The 24,701-nt window shown below is 52.0% G+C and overlaps 1 protein-coding gene across 4 annotated transcripts in view; it reads right to left on the reverse strand.

Annotated features, from left to right (window-relative positions):
• The window catches only part of LOC137412163 (protein HEG homolog 1), a 165,482-nt gene that overhangs the window by 113,894 nt on the left and 26,887 nt on the right, over positions 1–24,701 (reverse strand). For 2 of the 4 annotated variants that reach the window (XM_078782288.1, XM_078782290.1), the window contains exon 4: positions 7,210–7,302. In XM_078782288.1, coding sequence (XP_078638414.1) covers positions 7,210–7,302 — 93 coding nt within the window. Of the gene's footprint in view, positions 1–7,209; positions 7,336–24,701 lie in introns of all 4 variants that reach the window. The other 2 variants (XM_078782289.1, XM_078782287.1) reach the window with 1 other exon arrangement.

Raw genomic sequence — 24,701 nt, forward strand, 5'->3', positions numbered from 1 at the left:
CGCGCTCAATGCCTCCTCCGCTTCCCGGGTTCTGAGCTTCGTACAGCACCCGCCGGACGCCGACAAATACGGCGCGCTAAAAGACCTACTCCTCACAGAGACTGAACGCGCACGACAACTACTACACCTCCCGGAGCTGGGCGACGCCCGTCCGTCCGAGCGCATGGACCACATGCTTGCTCTTCTCGGTGACCACAGCCCGGACTTCCTCTACCGCGAGCTGTTCCTCCAGCGGCTACCCGGGCAGGTACGGTTAGCTTTGGCTAATTCGCCCATCACGGAGTCTCGCGCCCTGGCCAAGGAGGCCGATAAATTTTGCTCGGCCAGGCGACACGTCGGAGCGGCCGCCTGGGACCCTGGGCCAACCGAGGCAATGCCCGCACCACGACCGGCGCCTCCACCGGCCGAGTCAGCACCACTGGCAGCAGCAGCCGCCGCGACGTCCAGTCGACTGAACCCGACGCGACCGCCGGAGCCTCCACCAGAGCGGACCATGTGCTATTATCACGCCAGGTTCGGGCAGAAGGCCAGAACGTGCCGCCCACCGCGCACTTTTGGCGGGTCGGGAAACGACCAGGCCGGCGCTAGCTGCCTGCCATGAGCGTCGGCCATTCAGGCAGCCTTCTGTTTATCACGGACACGGAGTCCGGGCGGCGTTTTTTGTGTGACACCGGCGCTCAGCTGAGCGTGATACCCGCCTCGGTGGAGGACAAACAGGCCGTGCGATGCGGCCCCGCTTTGGTCGCCGCAAACGGTTCCTCCATCCGCACCTTCGGTTCGAGCAGCGTCGCATTCTGCTTGGGGGGCCAGCGCTTCAGGTGGGACTTCATCACGGCGAACGTGCCCATGGCCTTGCTGGGTGCAGATTTTCTTTGCGCGCATGGGCTTTTGGTCGACGTCAAACGGCGTCGGCTCATCAACGCGGAGACCTTCAGCTCGCTCGTTTGCTCATTGAGCGGCTCCACTCCGACCAAGCTAGCCTGCGCGCTCCCGGCCGTGGACGATTTCACCCGCCTACTCGCCGAATTTCCCGCCCTCACGCAGCCGACGTTTTCGGCCGTCGCCGTCAAGCACGGCGTCGAACACCACATCCCGACCACAGGTCCACCGGTCTACGCCAGGGCTCTCCGCCTCAACCCGGCCAAACTCGCCGTAGTGAAGGCGGAATTCGATGCGCTGGAGCGATTGGGAATTGTGCGGCGCTCAAATAGCGCGTGGGCCTCGCCCCTGCACGTCGTGCCCAAACCGGGTGGCGGATGGCGACCATGCGGCGATTACCGCCACCTCAACGACGCCACCACCCCCGACCGGTACCCGATACCACAGATACAGGACTTTTCCACCCGTTTGGCGGGGCGGGTGATCTTCTCCAAGGTCGACCTCATTCGGGGCTACCACCAGGTACCTGTCCGGCCGGCCGACGTTCCGAAGACAGCTGTAATTACACCTTTTGGCCTCTTCGAGTTCCTCCGAATGCCGTTCGGCCTTAAGAACGCGACCCAGGCCTTCCAGCGGCTGATGGACAGTGTGCTGCGCGATCTCACCTTTCTGTTCGTCTACCTGGATGACATTCTCATCGCCAGCACTTCCCGGGCGGAGCACCTCGTCCACCTGCGCACGCTTTTTAAGCGCCTCGGCCAGCACGGCCTCATCATCAAACTGGCAAAATGCCAGTTTGGCGTAACGGCCGTCGACTTCCTGGGGCACCACATCACGAAGCGCGGGGCCGTCCCGCTGCCGACCAAGGTGGAGGCAGTCACAAGTTTCCCGCGCCCTCGCTCCATCAAGGCCCTACAGGAATTTTTGGGGATGGTAAATTTCTACCACCGGTTCGTGCCTCGCGCCGCCCAACTCATGCGCCCCCTGTATGAAGCCCTCCAGGGCAAGCCGGCCAAGCACGTCGTCGCCTGGACCACAGAGATGGACGCGGCGTTCACGGGCGCTAAGCTGGCCCTCGACAACGCGACCATGCTGGCGCACCCGGCGCTCGACGCACCCATCGCCCTCACCACGGACGCTTCCGACTACGCGGTGGGCGCCGTGCATGAACAGTGGGTGAACGGAGCTTGGCAACCGCTGGCCTTCTTCAGCCGGCAGCTTCGCCCTAACGAGCGCAAGTATAGCGCTTTCGACCGCGAGCTCCTCGGCCTTTACCTGGCTGTTCGCCACTTCCGCCATCTTTTGGAGGGCCGCCCGTTCACGGCGTTTGTGGACCACAAACCCCTGGTCTTCACGATGGCCAAGGTTACGGAGCCGTGATCGGCCCGCCAGCAGCGCCACCTCTCCGCCGTGTCCGAATTTACGACGGACATCCGGCACGTCGCGGGCAAGGACAACACTGTGGCCAATTGCCTCTCCCGGTCCGGCGCGAACGCCGTCCACCTGGGTGTGGACTTCGCCGCATGGCGGCCGACCAGTCCGCCGACCCCATGGTGCAAGCCCTCCGGACAGTGGACACAGGCCTGCGGTTGGCCGACGTCCCCTTCGAGGACACAGGCACAGTTCTCCTGTGTGACGTCTCCCTGGGCCAACCTCGCCCCATCGTGCCCACCGGATGGCGGCGGCACATTTTTGACGCCCTCCACGGCCTTGCCCACCCGGGCCGGAAAGCATCACAGAAGCTCGTGGCAGCGAAATTCGTCTGGCACGGGCTCCGTAAAGACGTCCACGACTGGGCCAATGCCTGTGTCGCCTGCCAGCGCGCGAAGGTCCACCGGCACACCCAGGCCCCATTGGCACCATTCGACGTGCCCGCGCAGCGCTTCGACCACGTCAATGTGGACCTGGTGGGACCCCTTCCCTCCTCGCGGGGCTTCACCCACCTCCTCACAATGGAGGACAGGACCACCAGGTGGCCGGAGGCCGTCCCGCTGGCATCAACAACATCCGCCGACGTGGCGCAGGCCTTCATTGGCACCTGGATTGCCCGTTTCGGCGCCCCCTCGGACATCTCCTCCGATAGAGGCCCGCAATTCACCTCCGAGCTTTGGGACGCGGTCGCCCAGGCCTTGGGGGTCAAGCTTCACCGCACCACGGCCTACCACCCCCAAGCCAACGGCTTGTGCGAGCGGTTCCACCGCTCGATGAAGGCCGCTCTCAGGGCCAGCCTCCAGGATGACGGTTGGGCCGACAGGCTCCCGTGGGTCCTATTGGGCCTCCCAACGGCCCCTAAAGAGGACCTCCAGGCTTCCACCGCCGAGCTGGTCTACGGCCAGCCACTGCGCGTGCTGGGCGAATTCATCCCTGACGCCACCGGCCCCTGGTCCGCGGCTCGCCAACGCTCGGTCCTCCAGGAGGCCACCAGGAGATTTGCCCCCTTGCCCACGTCCCACCACGGCTGCCCCCAACCCCACGTCCCCCCAGCACTTCGCACTGTGGAGTACGTTTTTATCCGGCACGACGCACACCGGGGACCGCTCCGGCCACCGTACGATGGACCTTTCCGGGTCCTGAAGAGGGACGACAAGTCTTTCACCATCGACATCGGCGGCAAGGCGGACCGCATCTCCATGGACCGCCTCAAGCCGGCCCATTTGGACCTCGACCAACCTCCACGGTTGGCCCTTCCTCCACGTCGGGGCCGTCCCCCGTCAACCAGGCCCCCCGCCCGACCATCCACCGCCCTGCCACCTACCACCCCCACACGGATCGTCAGGGGTCGTTTCGGCCGGGTCATCAAGACCCCCCTCAAACTGACTCTCCCGGTGCATGTTAATTCTGGGGGGGCACGTGTAGCGGTTACCGGTAGCATGACACAATTACCCTGCACCGGCCGATGACGCAACCGGCGAGCGGTCACGTGTCTGGACTCGCCCGGGCGTGTTGAGACTTGCCTTTACCGGGCGAACGCTTGCCTTGCATACCACGCCCCGTTGAGAGGCGTGGCTTATCTATTTGCATACCACGCCCCGCCTGAGAGGCATGGCTTTTGTGCGTTGAGTTTCTGATATATATTGCTGCCCGTTCGATGGGCTGATTCAGTGCTTTGGAGTTCGTTTGAGTGAGCTGGGAATAAATAGCTCAGAGAAACCTAATTCCTGGCGTCGTCCATTTTGTCAGATTTTATCGTGTGAGCACAGCTCCCACAACAGTGTATAAACAATGCTGAGTTGTACACGTTTGACCCAGATATTTAACCTTTGACCTTGACCTATGACTGACCTTTGACCCACGAATAGGTATCGTCAAGATACACCCATATGCAAAAAATCAAGACCCTAGCTTGAATGCTTGTAAAGATATAAGGGTGTTTCTGTTTTACCACCCCCCCCCCCCCCCCCTAAAACCAGTGCTTTGCGTCCCGATAGCCGCAATTGTATAAAGCCTGTTATATGAAAATGCTCAATGATGGGAGAATGCCATCACGCAGTTTCATAGAGTACAATACCTATATAACATGAAAACACAGAGAGAAAAAACGTTGGAACCACTTTCCAGGTCAGACCAAAATATGCATTTGACCCCCTGAATAATTGGAGGTCATCGCCCAGTACTCCTTCCGAAAGACAGTCACGTCTCCAAGCTGATCATTAAACACTTGCATCAGGAAGCACAACATCCAGGATGACACACAACCTTGGCAGCTGCACTGGCTAGCCGCTGGAGGCTATCGGTCACTTAGAGCCGATGACCTCGGTAGAAGAGTAATCAATTAATGCATCGTTTGCCAAAAACTAAGAGGCAAGCTTCTCACAGCAAGATACTTGTCAACAAAGGGTTGTACATGAGTTTTTAACCCACTTAAGGCATCTCACTTTGGAGGAGTGTGGGAGAGACAAATTTGAATCATCCGATGTATTTATTGATTCAATGTTCGACCAGATGGGGGAAACATCAGCTTATTCATGACGTACTTACCTCCTTTATGGCTAAAGCAAGTGCTGTCATAAACACTCAAACCATCATGATCTCTTCAGATGCCAATGATCCTCGGCTCTCACTTCTGTCATGCACCGGAAAACCTTACCTCTCGAAACCCCTCTTGGTGACTTCATTGGCCTTGATAAGGGTCTTGTTTCATTGAAGATGTACATGTCTCATTGATACTGCATGCTTAGCATGTACAAAGATGCGGGTATCGGCCTCTTAGTGACCGCAAGGATATAAACTTTCCTGGAATACCTCATAATTGCTGATGATTTCCACTTCCCCGAACTTTCCTGGAGTACCTCATAATTGCTGATGTCTTCTCCCTTTGTAACCATGACAACTTTCGGAGTTAACAATCCAACTATTGTCAGCAAGGAAATGAAATACAGTAGTTGTTTTGTTGTCACTGTCTCGAAGAAAGCCCTTCCAATTTTGTGACGTAGTAGCTTGTAGCAATTTTAGTAGTTTGTCGAGTATTCCGTGGTCTCGCTAATGGTGGAGGTACACAAGCAGAAAGTTATTGGGAGCAGAAACCAAAGTACGAATAATTGGTTCACGAGTTATCAAACAGAGTGACCACTATATTCGTCATGGGTGTGTGTCTGTCTGTCTGTCTGTCTGTCCGCAGCATAACTACCCGATGATATCATCCGATCTTGATGAAACTTGGGTGGGAGGTTGATATCATGATCTAGTTGTGTCCTGCCTAGAGTGGGCGTATTGCGCCCATTGTGGGCGGAGCGACGCCTGAAAAAGATGTCTTTTTAGGGGGTAATCGAGTTCAAGCTACATCCTCTCTGAGGGGTTTGGTGGAATCTGACAGGGGTTTCGGTATTTGGTTCGGCCAATGTCATGTGTCTAGCCCAACGGAGCTTGATTTTTCATTTTCGCCCCAAGGTCAAGGTCACAAGGTCATGAAATTTAGAAAAGTCGATTTTTGATGGTTTTATTACATTGTTCGCTTCCTGATAGGGTGAAATGTCATACATGATATTATATTATAACATATATCATGAAATGCAAGTTTTCCAAAAAATTTCAGAATCTTCGACCTTTGACCTTTGAAGGTCACAAAGGTCAAAGTTTCAAAGTTGTCGGAATCGAACCGAATTTTCGGTATTGTGTAGCTAACTAACCTCATAACTGATTATACATTATTTTCTATCTCATTTCAAGGTCAGTAACGTTCGTTTTGACATTTCCGGGCCTTGCCTGTCCGGGCCTGTTTCGGTTATAGGCCGTCCTTTGTCATTGAATATCGCTCGCTCGTGAACCATCGTCGTCTCCTGACTTGTATCTGTACTTTACGATTAACATACAACTACCAGTTCTCTTGCATATGTAGTAAGTATATGGCCACTTAGTAAGTAAGCTACCAATCCTGACAATGACTCTCAAATCAAAAATCAAATTTATACCGAATGGGAAATATTACAAAGAAATCAGTTCAACACACAAAATATTTTGTTGACATCTGTAATAAAGTTGGTTCCACTAAATCACCAATCAATTTTTTTAATGTTAATATATAGATGGTTTATTAATTCGTTTGGACGAAGTAATCACCTGCAGAATGGAAAATGCAAAAGCAGAAGAAACCCAACATTATTTTCTTACAAAAAATGGGGCAAAGGCACAAAATCTCCCCTCCCCCACACAGTGTCCCTCCCTTTTCTGGTTTAAAAAAATAATCCACTTGTTTATACTTTTCCATTTCCATTCCCCAGTTTTCACAATTTTGGCATTCCCCCAACTACAAATTGTTATTTTATGCCTTGGCAAAATGTTTCCCTACTGAGCTTTAGTTGGTTATTCTCGATAGTGACAGAGCTTCACAAAACGAAACGCTTGTGAAATATCAGACACATTCAAAATGGAGTTACCTGTCCAACAGAAATGCAAACATTCGTGATACCCCAAGCGGATTAACCCATATAAGACCGGGCCTCCTCCTTCATCAGAGTTCCTTATTGTTCCCAATCCCTCTCACTTATTAACCCGTACCCTCACCTATCTACAAACCTCCAACACATCAAAGCTTTTTGAACGACTCCTTGAATGCATGAACACACCGTGTGCCAACACGTCCTGGAAACGGCTCCTGCACATGCAATCTGGAGACGAACAAGTTTTGTAATAATTGGTTTAACATGACAGCACAGCAACAACATCCAAACCTGGAATCCTCGTCACATTGCAATGATGTGATTCATTCTCAGATGTATATGTTTCATTTCTGACTGTCAGAAACCAGTGCACCAACAATCACAAATCCTGAAAATCTGCCGAAAAATTTAACAAGTATCTCGTATAAAGAGCAAAACAAGGAGTTCCACTTACCCGATATGCAGTCTCCCTCTGTCAAGTTGTAACCCACTGGGCATTCACACCAATATGCACTCTTCTGTTGATTCATGTGGCAAACAGCTTGTGCTGGACAAGAATCCGCCGAGCAAGTCTGGACAGCTGAAGACACCAAAACACACCAACATTAATGTATGAGTTTGTAAACTTGGTACAACTAAGGCCCTGTCTAGATCAACTTTGAAAGAGCTGCAGGTCTTTGTGGCAAAGACTGGTCACTGTGTGCATAGGACAACAACACCACCCCAGCACTCCACAAGTCTTGCCTGTACGGTAGGATGGCAAGAAGGAAGCCATTACTCAAAAACGCCCACCTTGAGCCCAGTTTGTCATCTTTATTCTTTATATATACATACATATATATGTATGTATGTATGTATGTATGTATGTATGTATGTGTATATATATATATATATATATATATATATATATATATATTGTTACAGACAGGTTGTGGATGTTGGTTTACCGAGCGGTTTGGTATGACCGCGTCTGCACAGTTTACCCGATTATACTCGAACGTTGGCCGAGTCGCGCTACGCTAAATTAATTGAGGAAAGGACACAACGGCTGGGTTAAAATGACACGACACCAGGGGTACAGTTCTCAAGACCTCCGGAGGAGGTTATAATATTTCGGAACGTTAGATTACAAGGACGAGAGAGACAGCATAGGAAGGTAGGCACTTAAATACGGTCTTATAGTAGCCCCGACAGACGACAGATAAACGGGACAAGACTGACTCACACCGGGATTGATGGCAAGGAAGGGCAGGTAGTCGAGGCTCAAGGTGCACCTTGGCTCAGGGGCAGAATCCACACGGTCCGAAAGATGCAGGGAGGTCTCTCAGCGCTCGGAGGTGGCGACTGGTTCTTCTTCAAGCTGGGGGCGCATCTCTCGTCACGTCCGGTAAGTGGCTGCGTATATCCAGCGGGGAGTGACACGCCCTCGGCTCGTTAGCTCCGCCCCAGATGGAATCGGCCCGCCGCTTCTTATTGGGTGCGGGGGGGTTACCGGGCTCCGCCCTTGACGAGGAGCTGACAGCCAGCCCCTTCGTGGTAACCCCGTAACCTGGAGGTAACTTGGAGCACATGGGCAATGGCGGCTAACCGAGCCGGAGTGAGGACGCACACTCCCCGCGCGCTGTTGTTGTAGTTGTTGTTGTTGTTGTTTCATGAGGAAGATGGGAGGAGGTATGGGGAGGTCCTAAACTCACTACTGGTGCCATACAATCACATTCTGGTGCAACGAAGAGTCAGAATTAATGGAAACGAGTCCTTAACTGACATAGACTAAGAATAACTAGCAAGATGTCCGAAAGTTGTCTACGTGAGATGCGGTGGACCTGGGCACGACATTTAATGGGGGAAAAAGGGGAAGGTCGGTTCTACAGAGTGTTGTTTACAGACAATGGGACTAGGGAATGGGGGATTGGGGATAGTTGGGGAGTATTGGGGAAATAGGGGAATATTTACAAGCGGATATGGAGGCCAAATCCCATATCCGCAACATTGCACCCTTCTCTACCCTCGGGGCGTCCCGACCCGATAAATTTTTACCTATTTTAGTGTGGCACTCAGATGTAGTTCCCTCTACTATTAACTCTACCCTGAGTGCGACAGTTTTACAGATGTTCACAAATGAGTAAATATGTCCCCCTGCGACGTTGCACCCTTCTCCTCACAGAAACACACCCACAGGATAACCGAATCGCGGAAAGAATTCGCAAACTAAACATACAGCCGGTAGGGAGCATTATTTACAAGACTACGCTGATATTTACACTACGATCCAGGACCTGTTTTTGGAGGATCACATGCAGATGTTATGCATAGAGAGAGCACGCATGCCAGCATCGATACACCAACCCACGAGTGCTCTGTGGCCTTACGGCCTTTAATAATGTGCAGAGCACCCCCTCCAAGCACCAAAAGCACCACCCCATCACACAGTCAGCACCATCCGGTGCACCAATAAAATGTTTAATAATCATGGTGTGGTGTCGCAGCCGGCCGATGTTCTGCCGCTGGTCTTGCCTTCATGTGGTGCACTTGGCCTTCTTGCTTCCTTCAAAAATAAAGAAAGGCGCCAACCGCGTGCATTTCTTTATTGTGGCCGTCAGGGGGCCAACTATTAGTGGTTCACCTGTATGGCATAGGTGCCATGTTGACCCATAGGTCCATCCATGGGTGGTGCTTGCCCGCAAAAGAACTGCGGTCCATGGTGGGTGGCCACAACCATTGCGGTCCATATGGTGTATCGATCCCGGCAGCAAGCAGCGAAAGTGCAGGCCCACAACTGCGGAGCCAGCACCTCTCTCTCCTCTCTCTCTGCCCCAAAGCCAGATCCTCGGAGGTGGGAGACAAAAGAAAACAAGTGAGTAAGGTGGTAAGGGCGCAAAAGTGCACGCAATGTAAGGTAATGCACACTGGGGGCACATGGGAACCAGGTGAGACAGGTACATTCCTACCGTACGCCCCCTCCCCCCCCACCAGGTAACCTACATGGCCCCTCCCTTACCCCTTACTGTATCCACAAAACACAACACTACCCATAAACATCTACTTTACAAATCAACAAACGTCCCTACTGTCTTCCCCGTTCCTCCCATATACCAAATTCGTCTTCTCTCCCTCCTAACCAATCAAATTTGCTATTTTCAACTCTCATCAAAATTTGCCATCTCCAACTCAACATCATAATTTGCCATCACCAATTCATCATCAGTCCCTCCTAAGGAGGGAGAGATGGAATCACCCCAATGTCTCATCCACGTCGTGATGCGTCTCACAAATCCAACAGCAATTCTCCTTCCTGCAACACAAACAAAGAAAACACAGGTGTGGAGTCATCATCACCACAGGTAAGTGGCTGCGTATGGTGCGACAGGTTCATCAATCCTAACTATTTCCTAAATGACTTTAACAACTTTACATTACCCGGGGTTTTTCCCTGCCAATCCATTGGCCCTCTTACACTATGGGTTCTAAAAACCAATTCCCATTGACCAAACTGTGGTGCTTTTCAATTTGGGGTCTCACTCCCCCGATTCATCTCCCGGTGCCCTCGCACAATTTCTGGGCTGTGGCGTGTACCTCTCCCAGCGGGTCTACCCACCTGCACACCTCCACCACTGCAGTTGCCTCCGAGCTTACCTGCTCCTTACCCTAACCTATCTACCTGGGGAAGGCCCTCTGGCGCTCTCCCCACTCGGTGTCCTCTCTGGCACTGGGCTACCCGGGTCCGTCCTCCGGATCCTCAGGCCCCATCCACAACTCTACCGGCTCCCAGAGCCCACCTGCGGCCTCACCTGGCCGACATCCTCACAGTGGTGGAGTGCCCAACCAACTACACACACTAACAGGCTACACGCCCAGCCATTTCCACAACACTAATGCACCCATCCACAATACCATTCTGCAACCGCACCACAAATGCCAATATCCAACCACAATTTACCTATACCCTCTACCTAACACTTACACTACCCGCCCCGGGTACTCGTGAAAGGGGGTCCACTCTTCCCCCATCCACACCTTCGCACCATGCACACCACTCCGTACCACTTACTCCATGTACTCCACACACCTGTACTGGCACACCTGTGCTCTCACTCTTGGTGCCGCCTGCACCCTTCTCTCCCCAAGCGCATTCGCGCTGATCCACAACACTCACTACTCATACACTGCTCCACACTGCTCCACACACCTGTCCAGCTCTCACACAGCATCATCTCATCTAACTACTCCCCTCTGAAACTTGCGCTTCCCAGTCGTCCCTTTAAACTATTGCGCTCCCTCGTCATTATCATCCACACTAAACTACCTGCGTCCCCACTACAGGTATCAGTCACTACCTAACCTTATCGTCACCTAATGTCATCTTCGCTAGATCCCTACACACAATATAACCTAACCCACCCGGGCTAGTTTTCACTGCCATACACCCCATAAGCTATTGCGCATTTGCCCCACATTGGAAGGGTGGCAGGGATGCCACCCTTACCCACCGGGCCCATCGCTCACTACCAATTTTGCACATCAAATTTCAACAAATCAAAAATTTGGCCAATCACTGCCCATCATCTGCCAATCATCAAATTTTGTTTTTTTCTCTAATTTTGGGGCCAAAACACTAACCTCATCACACAGTCTACTCACTAATGCCTCTCGGTGCGCCAATTTACTTCTAAAGCTCGGCTTCGTACAGCCAAGCCATGAATGCGGGTTGTTCCGTGCCAGCGGCTGGATGCGTCCGGCATTCGGTGCAGGGACGGGGGCTTACCCGTGCCGAGATCCCACGCACCATCTCGGCACGGAGCCATCCAATGTCCCGCTCTCGACCTGCCGGCACGTCTCACCAAAAAGTGGTCGCCATGACGACCCTTCCTATCCAGCCGCCCGCTCCGCCTAGTGGAGCACAGACGCAGCCGTTCAAAGCGAGGCCCAGCACGCACCGAGGGCCCGATTCGGCTAAAAGTCGCTCTAACCTCTAACCCGTTTAACGTCGATGCTTCACCTGCATGCTTACACCCCGCAGCCCGTTCCTTGCTCACACATCCAGCCGTGCCCATGCTCCTCGTACCTTTCCTTGCACACCCAGGTACCCTCATTCCACTCACAGCCTTGGTCACACACCTGACCACCGAACACTTTGGCACACATTCGTTGGTCGCACACCTCACCAACACACCTCTTCGCGCCCCCTCCTCGGTCACCTCCTCTGTGACAATCACAGGTGTGCTCTCATTCACACACCCAACCACGTGCCTCACTACCAATTCCAGCGTGCATTCCCACTCACGCTCTACCATTCCAGGTGTGCATCCTTTCTCACCTGTCACAACCAACTCACGCTCCTTGTCACTCTCACTACTCTCACCTCCATTCTTGACAGCGCACTCACCCTTACTCTTGACAGCGCACTCTTTCCTCATGCACCCGTCCGTTACACACCTCTCTCGCGCACACCCTTGCGCACACTCTCCCGTCACACCCTCTGTAACACTCACCACAGGTGTGCATTCTTCCTTGCCTTTGACAGCGCACTCTTTCCCCATGGACCTGTCCGTCACACACCTTTCTCGCGCACACTCTTGCGCACACTCTCCCGTCACACCCTCTGTAACACTCACCACACCGCGCTTCCATGTGCTCCCTCGCACACGCGCTACGACCGACTCACTCTCGCCAGCACCTTCACTCCTTGGCACGCACTTTTTCCTCACACACCCCAGAGTCCGACTTTCTCGCACACCTCCTTTTTCGCACACCAGACCTGTCGCACACTTCACCAACGGCCTCTCACGAACACCCGGGTCCATCTCGACCCCCAAGCTTCTTAAATCCCCTGGCGCACCATACGCACGACCATATTGGTCACCACTTACACCGGGTCCTCTTCCTCTTCGCTTCTCCTCCATCACCTGCGAATCCCTCATCCGGTTAATGAGCACATCATCACGATCCAAACACAGACTTTGGACCAATTCTTTTATCTCCTCTTTTATCTCTTTCTTATCCCCTCTCCGTCGCTTCTTAATTTCGCTCACCCCTTCTTCCACTTCTTCTAATTTCTGCTTCACCTCCTTTATTCCCCGGTACGTCTCCTCAAGCTCGTCCTCCAAGGCTACCTTGACCGTTTCCATGTGCGTCCTCACCTGCCGGTCCTTCGTCTCCATTACCTCTATCACCTCGTCCAACCTCGTTGTCAGTCCCTCACGTACCATCTGACATTCCCTCTTCGTCGCTATCAAGTCATCTTTTAGTTCTTTCTGTGTCGCCTTTAACCCTCCTAATACCGCAGTGTTCCTTTGAACCTGCTCCGTTAGTCCTTTTTGTCCCTCCGTCAGCTGTTCCACCTCCTGCGTCAGGTCCTCTATGCCCCCTTGTAACTTTACAGTCCCCTTTCTCACCTCCTGCTCCATGTGCTCCTTACAGTGCCTCACCTCCTCGCGCACTCCTCCGACCTCCTCACTCACTCCTCTTCTGATCTCCTCTCCCATCACTTGCATCTCCTGCCCAGATGCCACCCTCATCTGCTCCATTTCCTCCCTGTGAGCATCCAGTTTGGTTTCTACCCCCATTCTGACCCCCTCTATCTGCTGCCCCATTTGGTTAACTTCCCTTTCCGCTTGGTCCCTCATGTCCCTCAATTTGCCTTCCATCCTGTTTTCTAACCCCTCTAACCCATTTTTCACTCCCTCTATCTGATTCTCCTGGGCAGCCATTCTATTTTCTACCCCCATTAACTCTTTTTTCACCTCTTTTATCCCGTTGTCTAACCCCTCAAATTTGTCGTCTAACTTCCCAAATTTCTTGTCTAATCCCTTAAAATTATTGTCTAACCCCTCACCGGTACCCCTCGCTTCGTCCCTCATTACCCCCAATTGGTTTCCCATTACCCCCAATTGGTTTCCCATTACCCCCAATTGCTCACTCCGAGCCCTCGCTTCGTCCCTCATTGCCCCCATTTGGCCCTCCAATCGCTCACCCAATCGCTCACTATTAGCCCTCATTTGCTCACTATTCTGGGCCATAAGGGCCTTCATTTGTATTTAAAAAAGATTCAAATCTACCAGCGGCGCTACTACGGTCGCGGGCGTGGGCGCCGTGGCCATGTGCGAGGCGCCATTTCGTGCGTCTGCTACCCTCACTGCTTCGCTCTCCTCATGTCCCTCAATTTGGTCCTGGATCGACCCTGCCTCACTCTCCTCTACCGGAACCCAGCCGTCTTGGTCTGCCATAGCGCGACTTTCAAAATTCGGGTTTTTATTTTCGTAAAACAAAATCAAATTTCGCCATTATAATTTCGAGCGCGTGAAACGCGCTCCGGATCGAATTCCACTTCCCGCCACAAAATGTTACCCTAATGGTACAATTGGTGTTCCAAAATTTGGGCCTAACTGAATTTAGTCCCAGGTCCGAATCCAACTCCTCGACACCAAATGTTACAGACGCGGTTGTGGATGTTGGTTTACCGAGCGGTTTGGTATGACCGCGTCTGCACAGTTTACCCGATTATACTCGAACGTTGGCCGAGTCGCGCTACGCTAAATCAATTGAGGAAAGGACACAACGGCTGAGTTAAAATGACACGACACCAGGGGTACAGTTCTCAAGACCTCCGGAGGAGGTTATAATATTTCGGAACGTTAGATTACAAGGACGAGAGAGACAGCATAGGAAGGTAGGCACTTAAATACGGTCTTATAGTAGCCCCGACAGACGACAGATAAACGGGACAAGACTGACTCACACCGGGATTGATGGCAAGGAAGGGCAGGTAGTCGAGGCTCAAGGTGCACCTTGGCTCAGGGGCAGAATCCACACGGTCCGAAAGATGCAGGGAGGTCTCTCAGCGCTCGGAGGTGGCGACTGGTTCTTCTTCAAGCTGGGGGCGCATCTCTCGTCACGTCCGGTAAGTGGCTGCGTATATCCAGCGGGGAGTGACACGCCCTCGGCTCGTTAGCTCCGCCCCAGATGGAATCGGCCCGCCGCTTCTTATTGGGTGCGGGGGGGTTACCGGGCTCCGCCCTTGACGAGGAGCTGACAGCCAGCCCCTTCGTGGTAACCCCGTAACCTGGAGGTAACTTGGAGCACATGGGCAATGGCGGCTAACCGAGCCGGAGTGAGGACGCACACTCCCCGCGCGCTGTTGTTGTAGTTGTTGTTGTTGTTGTTTCATGAGGAAGATGGGAGGAGGTATGGGGAGGTCCTAAACTCACTACTGGTGCCATACAATCACATTCTGGTGCAACGAAGAGTCAGAATTAATGGAAACGAGTCCTTAACTGACATAGACTAAGAATAACTAGCAAGATGTCCGAAAGTTGTCTACGTGAGATGCGGTGGACCTGGGCACGACATTTAATGGGGGAAAAAGGGGAAGGTCGGTTCTACAGAGTGTTGTTTACAGACAATGGGACTAGGGAATGGGGGATTGGGGATAGTTGGGGAGTATTGGGGAAATAGGGGAATATTTACAAGCGGATATGGAGGCCAAATCCATATCCGCAACAATATATATATATATATATATATATATATATATATATATATATATATATATATATATATATATATATATATATATATATATATATATACATACACAATATGTGTGTGTGTGTGTGTTTGTGTTTGTGTGTCTGTCCCCCTTCATAAGGCTAGGTTTTAAAGGCTTTGCGTCGTGCTTTAGGAGGGATTTGAGTGGGGGGAGGGGGGGGGGGGGTTTAAGGTGCAATCTTTGAACACGACTGTGTGTCAACCAGTTAAAAGACTCTGAGGACCCAAAAGGACCCTGAAGACCCAATGGACCCCAAACACCCAAAATACCCTGAACACAGTTAAAGACACAAAAGACCATGAAGACCCCAAGGACCCAGAAGACCCCAAGGACTCTGAAGACCCAAAATACCCCAAACACCCAAAATACCCCTAAGACCCAAAACACCATGAAGACTGGTAAAGACCCAAAAGACCATGAAGACCCAAAATACCCCGAGGACCCCATAGACCCAAAAGACTGAAAAGACCCTGAAGACCAAATGGACCCCAAAGACCCAATGGACCCCAAAGACCCAATGGACCCCAAACACCCAGAAGACCCTGAAGACCCAAAACACCCAAATGACCCAGAGGACCCAAAAATACCCCAAGCACCCAGAAGACCCCAAGGACTCCAAAAACCCAAAATACCCCCAAGACACAAAATACCCTGAAGACCCAATGGGCCCCAAACACCCAAAATAGCCTGAAGACACTGAAGACTGTTAAAGACTCAAAAGACCCAAAATACTCCAAAGACCCAAAAAAAACCCAAAAGGCCCCAATATTCGTAAAGACCCAAAGGACCACAAAGATTCTAAAGATCCCGAAGACCCTTAAATACCTCGAAAACCCATAAACACCCCGAAGGCCCAAAATGCCCCGAAGACCCTTAAATACCCCGAAGACCCAAAATGACCCCGAAGACTGTTAAACACCCAAAAGACCCAAAATACCCCAAAGACCCATAATACCACAAGGACCCTTAAATACCCTGAAGTCCCAAAATACCCCAAAGACTCTTAAAGATCCTGAAGACACAAATGACCCAGAGGACTTAAAAGACCGACAAGTCCATGAAAACCCAAAATACCCCAAAGACACCAAGACCCTTAAAGATCCAAAAGACCACAAAAACCCAAAAGACCCTGAAGACCAAATTCCCCAAATACCCATAAAGACCTGAAATACCCAAAATACCCCAAGACCCTTAAAGACCCAAAATACCACAAAGATCCAAAAGACTCTGAAGGCTGTTAAAGACCCAAACAACTACGAAGACCCAAAATACTCCAAAGACCCAAAATACCCCAAAGACCTATAAATACCCCGAAGACCGAAAAAAGACCTCAAAGACCCCACGACCGAAAATATCAGAAAGATCCAGAAGACCAAAAAGATCCCAAAATACCCCGTAGACCCTGAAAGACCCCAAAGACCCAAACAATCCAAAAGACCGAAAAGACCCTGGAGCCCGTTAAAGACCCTGAGGACCCAGTGGACCCCAAATTACCCCGAAGACACAAAATACCCTGAAGACCCTTACATTCCCCAAATATCTAGATCGAGGATCCAAAATACTCAAATGACTCAAAAGACCTGGAGGAGCCAAACGACTCAAATGACCCAAAAGACACCGATGAACCAGAAGACCCAAAAGCCACAAAAGACACTGAAGACCCCAAGGACCCAAATGACCCCAAGGACACAAAAAAACCCCAAGGACTCCGAAGACCCAAAATAAGAGTAATTATGCCTCTTACATTGGAATTGTAGACAGTGGCTTGCAAATTGAGCCGCAAGGTGTGTACAGAAGCGGGATTTTGTTTAATCACAATAAATACAAGGCACAGGGAGGTGAAATTTTCTGCACATGATGTGCAAGGCGCGCAGAGTAAAACGAGTGTTCATTTACGTCTGTAGGATGTCTAACAAATAAAGATGATATAAGCACCCCTGACACGAGGCCCAGACTTCAGACTTTGGCATGATCATGTGGCTGTACCGTCAAAAACTGTTCCAACCTGTCATTTTTGACGGGCTTTTCCGAGTATATATATTGTTACAGACGTGGCTTAGATGTTATTTACCGAGCGGTTTTGGTATGACCACGTCTGCACAAGTTACCCGATTATACTCGAACGTTGACTAATCGCGCTACGCTAGGTCAATAAAGGCAATAAAGGAAAAGGACACACGGCTGGGTTTCAAATGACACGACACCCAGGGTTCAGTTCTCAAGACCTCCGGAGGAGGTTATATTAAGGCGGAAGGTTAGATTACAACTACAAGAGGTACAGCATAGAAAGACAAGCACTTAGACACACTCTTATATTATTCCCAACAGACGACAGATAAACGGGACAAAAGGCTGACTCACACGGGGATTGATGGCAAGGAAAGGCAGAATCGATGGCTCCAGGTGCACCTGGGCTCGAGGCAGAATCGACTCGGTCCGGTCCAGAGATGCGGGAAGGTCACAGCGCTCGGAGATGGTGACTTGTCTGCTCAGGCTGGGGGCGCATCTCTCGTCACGTCCGCTACGTGGCCGCGTATATCCGGCGGGGAGTGACACGCCCTCGGCTCGTTAGCTCCGCCTCGTGGAATCGGCACGTTGCTTCTCATTGGGTGCGTGCGGGGGGTTTACCAGGCTCCGCCCTTGACGAGGAGCTGACAGCCAGCCCCTTTGTGGTAACCCCGTGGAGCGCATGGTCTGGAGCGCATTGTCAATGGCGGCTAACCGAGCCGGTGTGAGGACGCACACTCCCCCCGCGCAGCGTCGTTGTTGTTGTAATTGTTGTTGTTGTTGTAGTTGTAGTTGTTGTTGTTTGGGGAAGAAGATGGAAGGAGGTATGGGAAAGGTCCTAAACTCACTACTGGTGCCATATAATCACATTCTGGTGCAACGAAGAGTCAGAATTAATGGAAAGGAGTCCTTAACTGACATAGACTAAGAATAACTAGCAAGATGTCCGAAAGTTGTCTACGTGAGATGCGGTGGACCTGGGCACGACATTTAATGGGGGAAAAAGGGGAAGGTCGGCTCTACTGATTGTTGTTTACAGACAATGGGACTAGGGAATGGGGGATTGGGGATAGTTGGGGAGTATTGGGGAAATAGGGGAATATTTACAAGCGGATATGGAGGCCAAATTCCATATTCGCAACATTGCACCCTTCTCTACCCTCGGGGCGTCCCGACCCGATAAATTTTTACCTACTTTAGTGTGGCACGCAATGTAGTTCCCTCTACTATTAACTCTACCCTGAGTGCGACAGTTTTACAGATATTCACAAATGAGTAAATATGTCCCCCTGCGACGTTGCACCCTTCTCCTCACAGAAACACACCCACAGGATAACCGAATCCGGAAAGAATCCTCAAACTAAACATACAGCCGGTAGGGAGCATTATTTACACAAGACTACGCTGATATTTACACTACGATCCAGGACCTGTTTTTGGAGGAACACATGCAGATGTTATGCATAGAGAGAGTACGCATGCTAGCATCGATACACCAACCCACGAGTGCTCTGTGGCCTACGGCCTTTAATAATGTGCAGAGCACCCCTTCCAAGCATCAAGCACCACCCCATCACACAGTGAGCACCATCCGGTGCACCAATAAAGTGTTTATAAATCACCGGTGGTGTCGCAGCCGGCCGATGTTCTGCCGCTGGTCTTGCCTTCATGTGGTGCACTTGGCCTTCTTACTTCTTTTAAACAAAATAAAGAAAGGCGCCAACCGCGTCCATTTCTTTATTGTGGCCGTCAGGGGGCCAACTATAAGTGGTTCACCTGTATGGCATAGGTGCCACGTTGACCCATAGGTCCATCCACGGGTGGTGCTTGGCCGCAAAAGAACTGCGGTCCATTGTGGGTGGCCACAAACATTGCGGTCCATATGGTGTATCGATCCCAGCAGCAAGCAGCGAAAGTGCAGGCCCACAACTGCGAAGCCAGCACCTCTCTCTCCTCTCTCTCTGCCCCAAAACCAGATCCTCGGAGGTGGGAGACAAAAGAAGCAGACAAGTGAGTAAGGTGGTAAGGGCGCAAAAGTGCACGCAATATAAGATGATGCACACTGGGGGCACATGGGAACCAGGTGAGACAGGTACGTTCCTACCGTACGCCCCCCCCCCCCCACCAGGTAACCTACATGGCCCCTCCCTTACCCCTTACTGTATCCACAAAACACAACACTACCCATAACCATCTACTTTACAAATCAACAAACATCCCTACTGTCTTCCCCGTTCCTCCCATAAACCAAATTCGTCTTCTCTCCCTCCTAACCAATCAAATTTGCCATTTTCAACTCTCATCAAAATTTGCCATCTCCAACTCAACATCATAATTTGCCATCACCAATTCATCATCAGTCCCTCCTAGGGAGGGAGAGATGGAATCACTCCAATGTCTCATCCACGTCGTGATGCGTCTCACAATCCACACAGCAATTTCATTTCCTGCAACAAAACAAAGAAAACACAGGTGTGGAGTCATCATCATCACCACAGGTAAGTGGCTGCGTATGGTGCGACAGGTTCATCAATCCTAACTATTTCCTAAATGACTTTAACAACTTTACACTACCCGGGGTCTTTCTCCGGCCAAACCATTGGCCCTCTTACACTATGGGTTCTAAAAACCAATTCCAATTGGCCAACTGTGGTGCTTTTCAATTTGGGGTCTCACTCCCCCGATTCATCTCCCGGTGCCCTCGCACAATTTCTGGGCCGCGGCGTGTACCTCTCCCAGCGGGTCTACCCACCTGCACACCTCCACCACTGCAGTTGCCTCCGAGCTTACCTGCTCCTCACCCTAACCTAACTACCTGGGGAAGGCCCTCAGGCTCTCTCCCCACTCGGTGCCCTCTCTGGCACTGGGCTACCCGATCCACACCCGGGATCCTCAGGCACCCACTCACAACTACCGGCTCCCAGAGCCCACCTGCGGCCTCACCTGGCCGACATCCTCACAGTGGTGGAGTGCCCAACCAACTACACACACTAACAGGCTACACGCCCAGCCATTTCCACAACACTAATGCACCCATCCACAACACCATTCTGCAACCGCACCACAGATGCCAATATCCAACCACAATTTACCTGTACCCTCTACCTAACACTTACACTACCCGCCCCGGGTATCCGTGAAAGGGGTCCACTCTTCCCCCATCCACACCGTCGCACCATGCACACCACTCCGTACCACTTACTCCAACTCTCTCCACACACCTGCACTTGCACACCTGTGCTCTCACACCTGGTGCCACCTGCACCCTTCTCTCCCCAAGCGCATTCGCGCTGATCCACACACTCACTACTCATACACTGCTCCACACACCTGTTCAGTCGCACACCTGTGCAATCACACCTGTTCCATTCTCACCTGTTCAATCCTCACACCCACGGCATCATCTCAGCCAACTACTCCCCTCTGAAACTTGCGCTTCCCAGTCGTCCCTTTAAACTATTGCGCTCCCACGTCATTATAATCCACACTAAACTACCTGCGTCCCCACTACAGGTATCAGTCACTAACTAAACTTAACGTTACCTACTGTCATCTTCTAGGGCCCTATCAATATAACCTAACCCACCCGGGCTAGTTTTCACTGCCATACACCCCATAAACTATTGCTCCTTTGCCCCCCCATGGGAAGGATGGTGGATTTGCCATCCCACCACATCGGGGGTCTCTCACTACCAATTTTGCACATCAAATTTCAACAAATCAAAAATTTGCCAATCCTACTCATCATCTGCCAATCACTACTGCCAATCCCTTGCCAATCATCAAATTTTGTTTTTCTCTAATTTTGGGTCCAAAACACTAACCTCATCACCCGTCTACTCACTAATACCTCTCGGTGCGCCAATTCCTGTCCAAAGCCCGGCTTCGTAAAGCCAAACAATGAATGCTGGTTGTTTTGTGCCAGCGGCTGGACACGTCCGGCACTCGGTGCAGGGACGGGGGCTTACCCGGGCCGAGATCCCACGCATCACCTCGGCGTGGAGCCATCCAATGTCCCGATCTCGACCTGCCGGCACGTCTCAACAAAACGTGGTCGCCATAACGACCCTTCCTATCGGGCTGCCCGCTCCGCCTAGTGGAGCACGGACGCGGCCGTTCAAAGCGAGGCCCAGCACGCACCGAGGGCCCGATTCGGCTATAAGTCGTTCTAAACTCTACCCCGTCTAACGTCGATGCTTCACCTGGACGCTTACACCCCGCAGCCCGTTCTTTGCTCACACATCCAGCCGTGCCCATGCTCCTCGTACCTTTCCTTACACACCCAGGTACACCCATTCCACTCACAGCCTTGGTCACACACCTGACCACCGAACACTTTGGCACACATTCGTTGCTCGCACACCTCACCAATACACCGCTTCGCACCCCCTCCTCGGTCACCTCCTCTGTGACAATCACAGGTGTGCTCTCATTCGCACACCCAACCACGTGCCTCACCACCAACTCCAGCGTGCATTCCCACTCACGCTCTACCATTCCAGGTGTGCATCCTTCCATCCCAGGTGTCCATCCTCGCTCACCTGTCACAACTAACTCACGCTCCATGTCACTCTCACTACTTTCACCTCCATTCCTGACAGCGCACTCACCCTTACTCTTGACAGCGCACTCTTTCCCCATGCACCTGTCCGTCACACACCTTTCTCGCGCACACTCTCCCGTCACACCCTCTGTAACACTCACCACAGGTGGACACTCTTCCTTACTTCTGACAGCGCACTCTTCCCTCATGCACCTGTCCGTCACACACCTTTCTCGCGCACACTCTTGCGCACACTCTCCCGTCACACCCTCTGCAACACTCACCACAGGCGTGCATTCTTCCTTGCCTTTGACAGCGCACTCTTTCCCCATGCACCTGTCCGTCACACACCTTTCTCGCGCACACTCCTGCACACACTCTCCCGTCACACCCTCTGTAACACTCACCACACCGCGCTTCCATGTGCTCCCTCGCACACACGCTACGACCGACTCACTCTCGCCAGCACCCTCACTCCTTGGCACACACTTTTTCCTCACACACCCCAGAGTCGGACTTTCTCGCACACCTCCTTTTTCGCACACCAGACCTGTCGCACACTTCACCAACGGCCTCTCACGAACACCCGGGTCCATCTCGACCCCCAAGCTTCTTAAATCCCCTGGCGCATCATACGCACGACCATATTGGTCACCACTTACACCGGGTCTTCTTCCTCTTCGCTTCTCCTCCATCACCTGCGAATCCCTCATCCGGTTAATGGGCACATCATCACGATCCAAACACAGACTTTGGACCAATTCTTTTACTTCCTCTTTTATTTCTTTCTTATCCCCTCTCCGTCGCTTCTTAATTTCGCTCATCCCTTCTTCCACTTCTTCTAATTTGTGCTTCACCTCTTTTATTCCCCGGTACGTCTCCTCCAGCTCGTCCTCCAAGGCTACCTTGACCGTTTCCATGTGCGTCCTCACCTGCCGGTCCTTCGTCTCCATTACCTCTATCACCTCGTCCAACCTCGTTGTCAGTCCCTCACGTACCATCTGACATTCCCTCTTCGTCGCTACCAAGTCGTTTTTTAGGTCATTTTGTGTCGCTTTTAACCCTCCTATTACCGCTGTGTTCTTCTTTACCTGGTCCGTTAGTTCTTTTTGTCCCTCTGTTAGCTGCTCCACCTCCTGCGTCAGGTCCTCTATGCCCCCTTGTAATTTTACAGTCCCCTTTCTCACCTCCTTCTCCATGTGCTCCTTACAGTGCCTCACATCCTCGCGCACTCCTCCGACCTCCTCACTCACTCCTCTTCTGATCTCCTCTCCCATCACTTGCATCTCCTGCCCAGATGCCACCCTCATCTGCTCCATTTCCTCCCTGTGAGCATCCAGTTTGGTTTCTACCCCCATTCTGACCCCCTCTATCTGCTGCCCCATTTGGTTAACTTCCCTTTCCGCTTGGTCCCTCATGTCCCTCAATTTGCCTTCCATTCTGTTTTCTAACCCCTCTAACCCAGTTTTCACTCCCTCTATCTGATTCTCCTGGGCAGCCATTCTATTTTCTACCCCCTCTAACCCCTTTTGCATCCCTTCCATTTGATTCTCTTGAGCGGCCATTCTGTTTTCTACCCCCATTAACCCATTTCTCACCTCTTTTATCCCATTGTCTAACCCCTCAAAATTTTTGTCTACCTTCTCACCAGTACCCCTCGCTTCGTCCCTCATTACCCCCATTTCGTTTCCCATTACCCCTAATTGGCCCTCCAATCGCTCACTCTGAGCATCCATTCGGTTCCCCATTACCCCCATCATTCTGCTTTCCATTTCTTCGCTATTCTGGGCCATAAGGGCCTTCATTTGTATGAAAAACAAGTTCCAATCCACCGGGGGCGCTGCCACGGTCGCGGGCGCGGTGATCAGCGAGGCGCCATTTTGCGCTCCCGCAATGTCGGGCACAACGACGCTATTTTGTGCGTCTGCTACCCTCGCTGCTTCGCTCTCCTCCTGTCCCTCATGTCCCTCAATTTGGTCCTGGACCGACCCTGCCTCACTCTCCCCTACCGGACCCCAGCTGTCTTGATCCGCCATAGCGCGACTTTCAAAATTCGGGTTTTTATACAACAAAACAAATTTCGGCCGTTATAATTTCGCGCGGGAAACGCGCTCCGAATCGATTCTACTTGTTACAAATTTGGGCCTAATAAATTTAGTCCCGGGTTCGAATTCCACTCCTCGACACCAATTGTTACAGACGTGGCTTAGATGTTATTTACCGAGCGGTTTTGGTATGACCACGTCTGCACAAGTTACCCGATTATACTCGAACGTTGACTAATCGCGCTACGCTAGGTCAATAAAGGCAATAAAGGAAAAGGACACACGGCTGGGTTTCAAATGACACGACACCCAGGGTTCAGTTCTCAAGACCTCCGGAGGAGGTTATATTAAGGCGGAAGGTTAGATTACAACTACAAGAGGTACAGCATAGAAAGACAAGCACTTAGACACACTCTTATATTATTCCCAACAGACGACAGATAAACGGGACAAAAGGCTGACTCACACGGGGATTGATGGCAAGGAAAGGCAGAATCGATGGCTCCAGGTGCACCTGGGCTCGAGGCAGAATCGACTCGGTCCGGTCCAGAGATGCGGGAAGGTCACAGCGCTCGGAGATGGTGACTTGTCTGCTCAGGCTGGGGGCGCATCTCTCGTCACGTCCGCTACGTGGCCGCGTATATCCGGCGGGGAGTGACACGCCCTCGGCTCGTTAGCTCCGCCTCGTGGAATCGGCACGTTGCTTCTCATTGGGTGCGTGCGGGGGGTTTACCAGGCTCCGCCCTTGACGAGGAGCTGACAGCCAGCCCCTTTGTGGTAACCCCGTGGAGCGCATGGTCTGGAGC

The sequence above is a fragment of the Myxine glutinosa genome, chromosome 7 (assembly GCF_964187855.1).
Source record: "Myxine glutinosa chromosome 7, kmMyxGlut1.1, whole genome shotgun sequence".
Classification (NCBI taxonomy): domain Eukaryota; kingdom Metazoa; phylum Chordata; class Myxini; order Myxiniformes; family Myxinidae; genus Myxine; species Myxine glutinosa.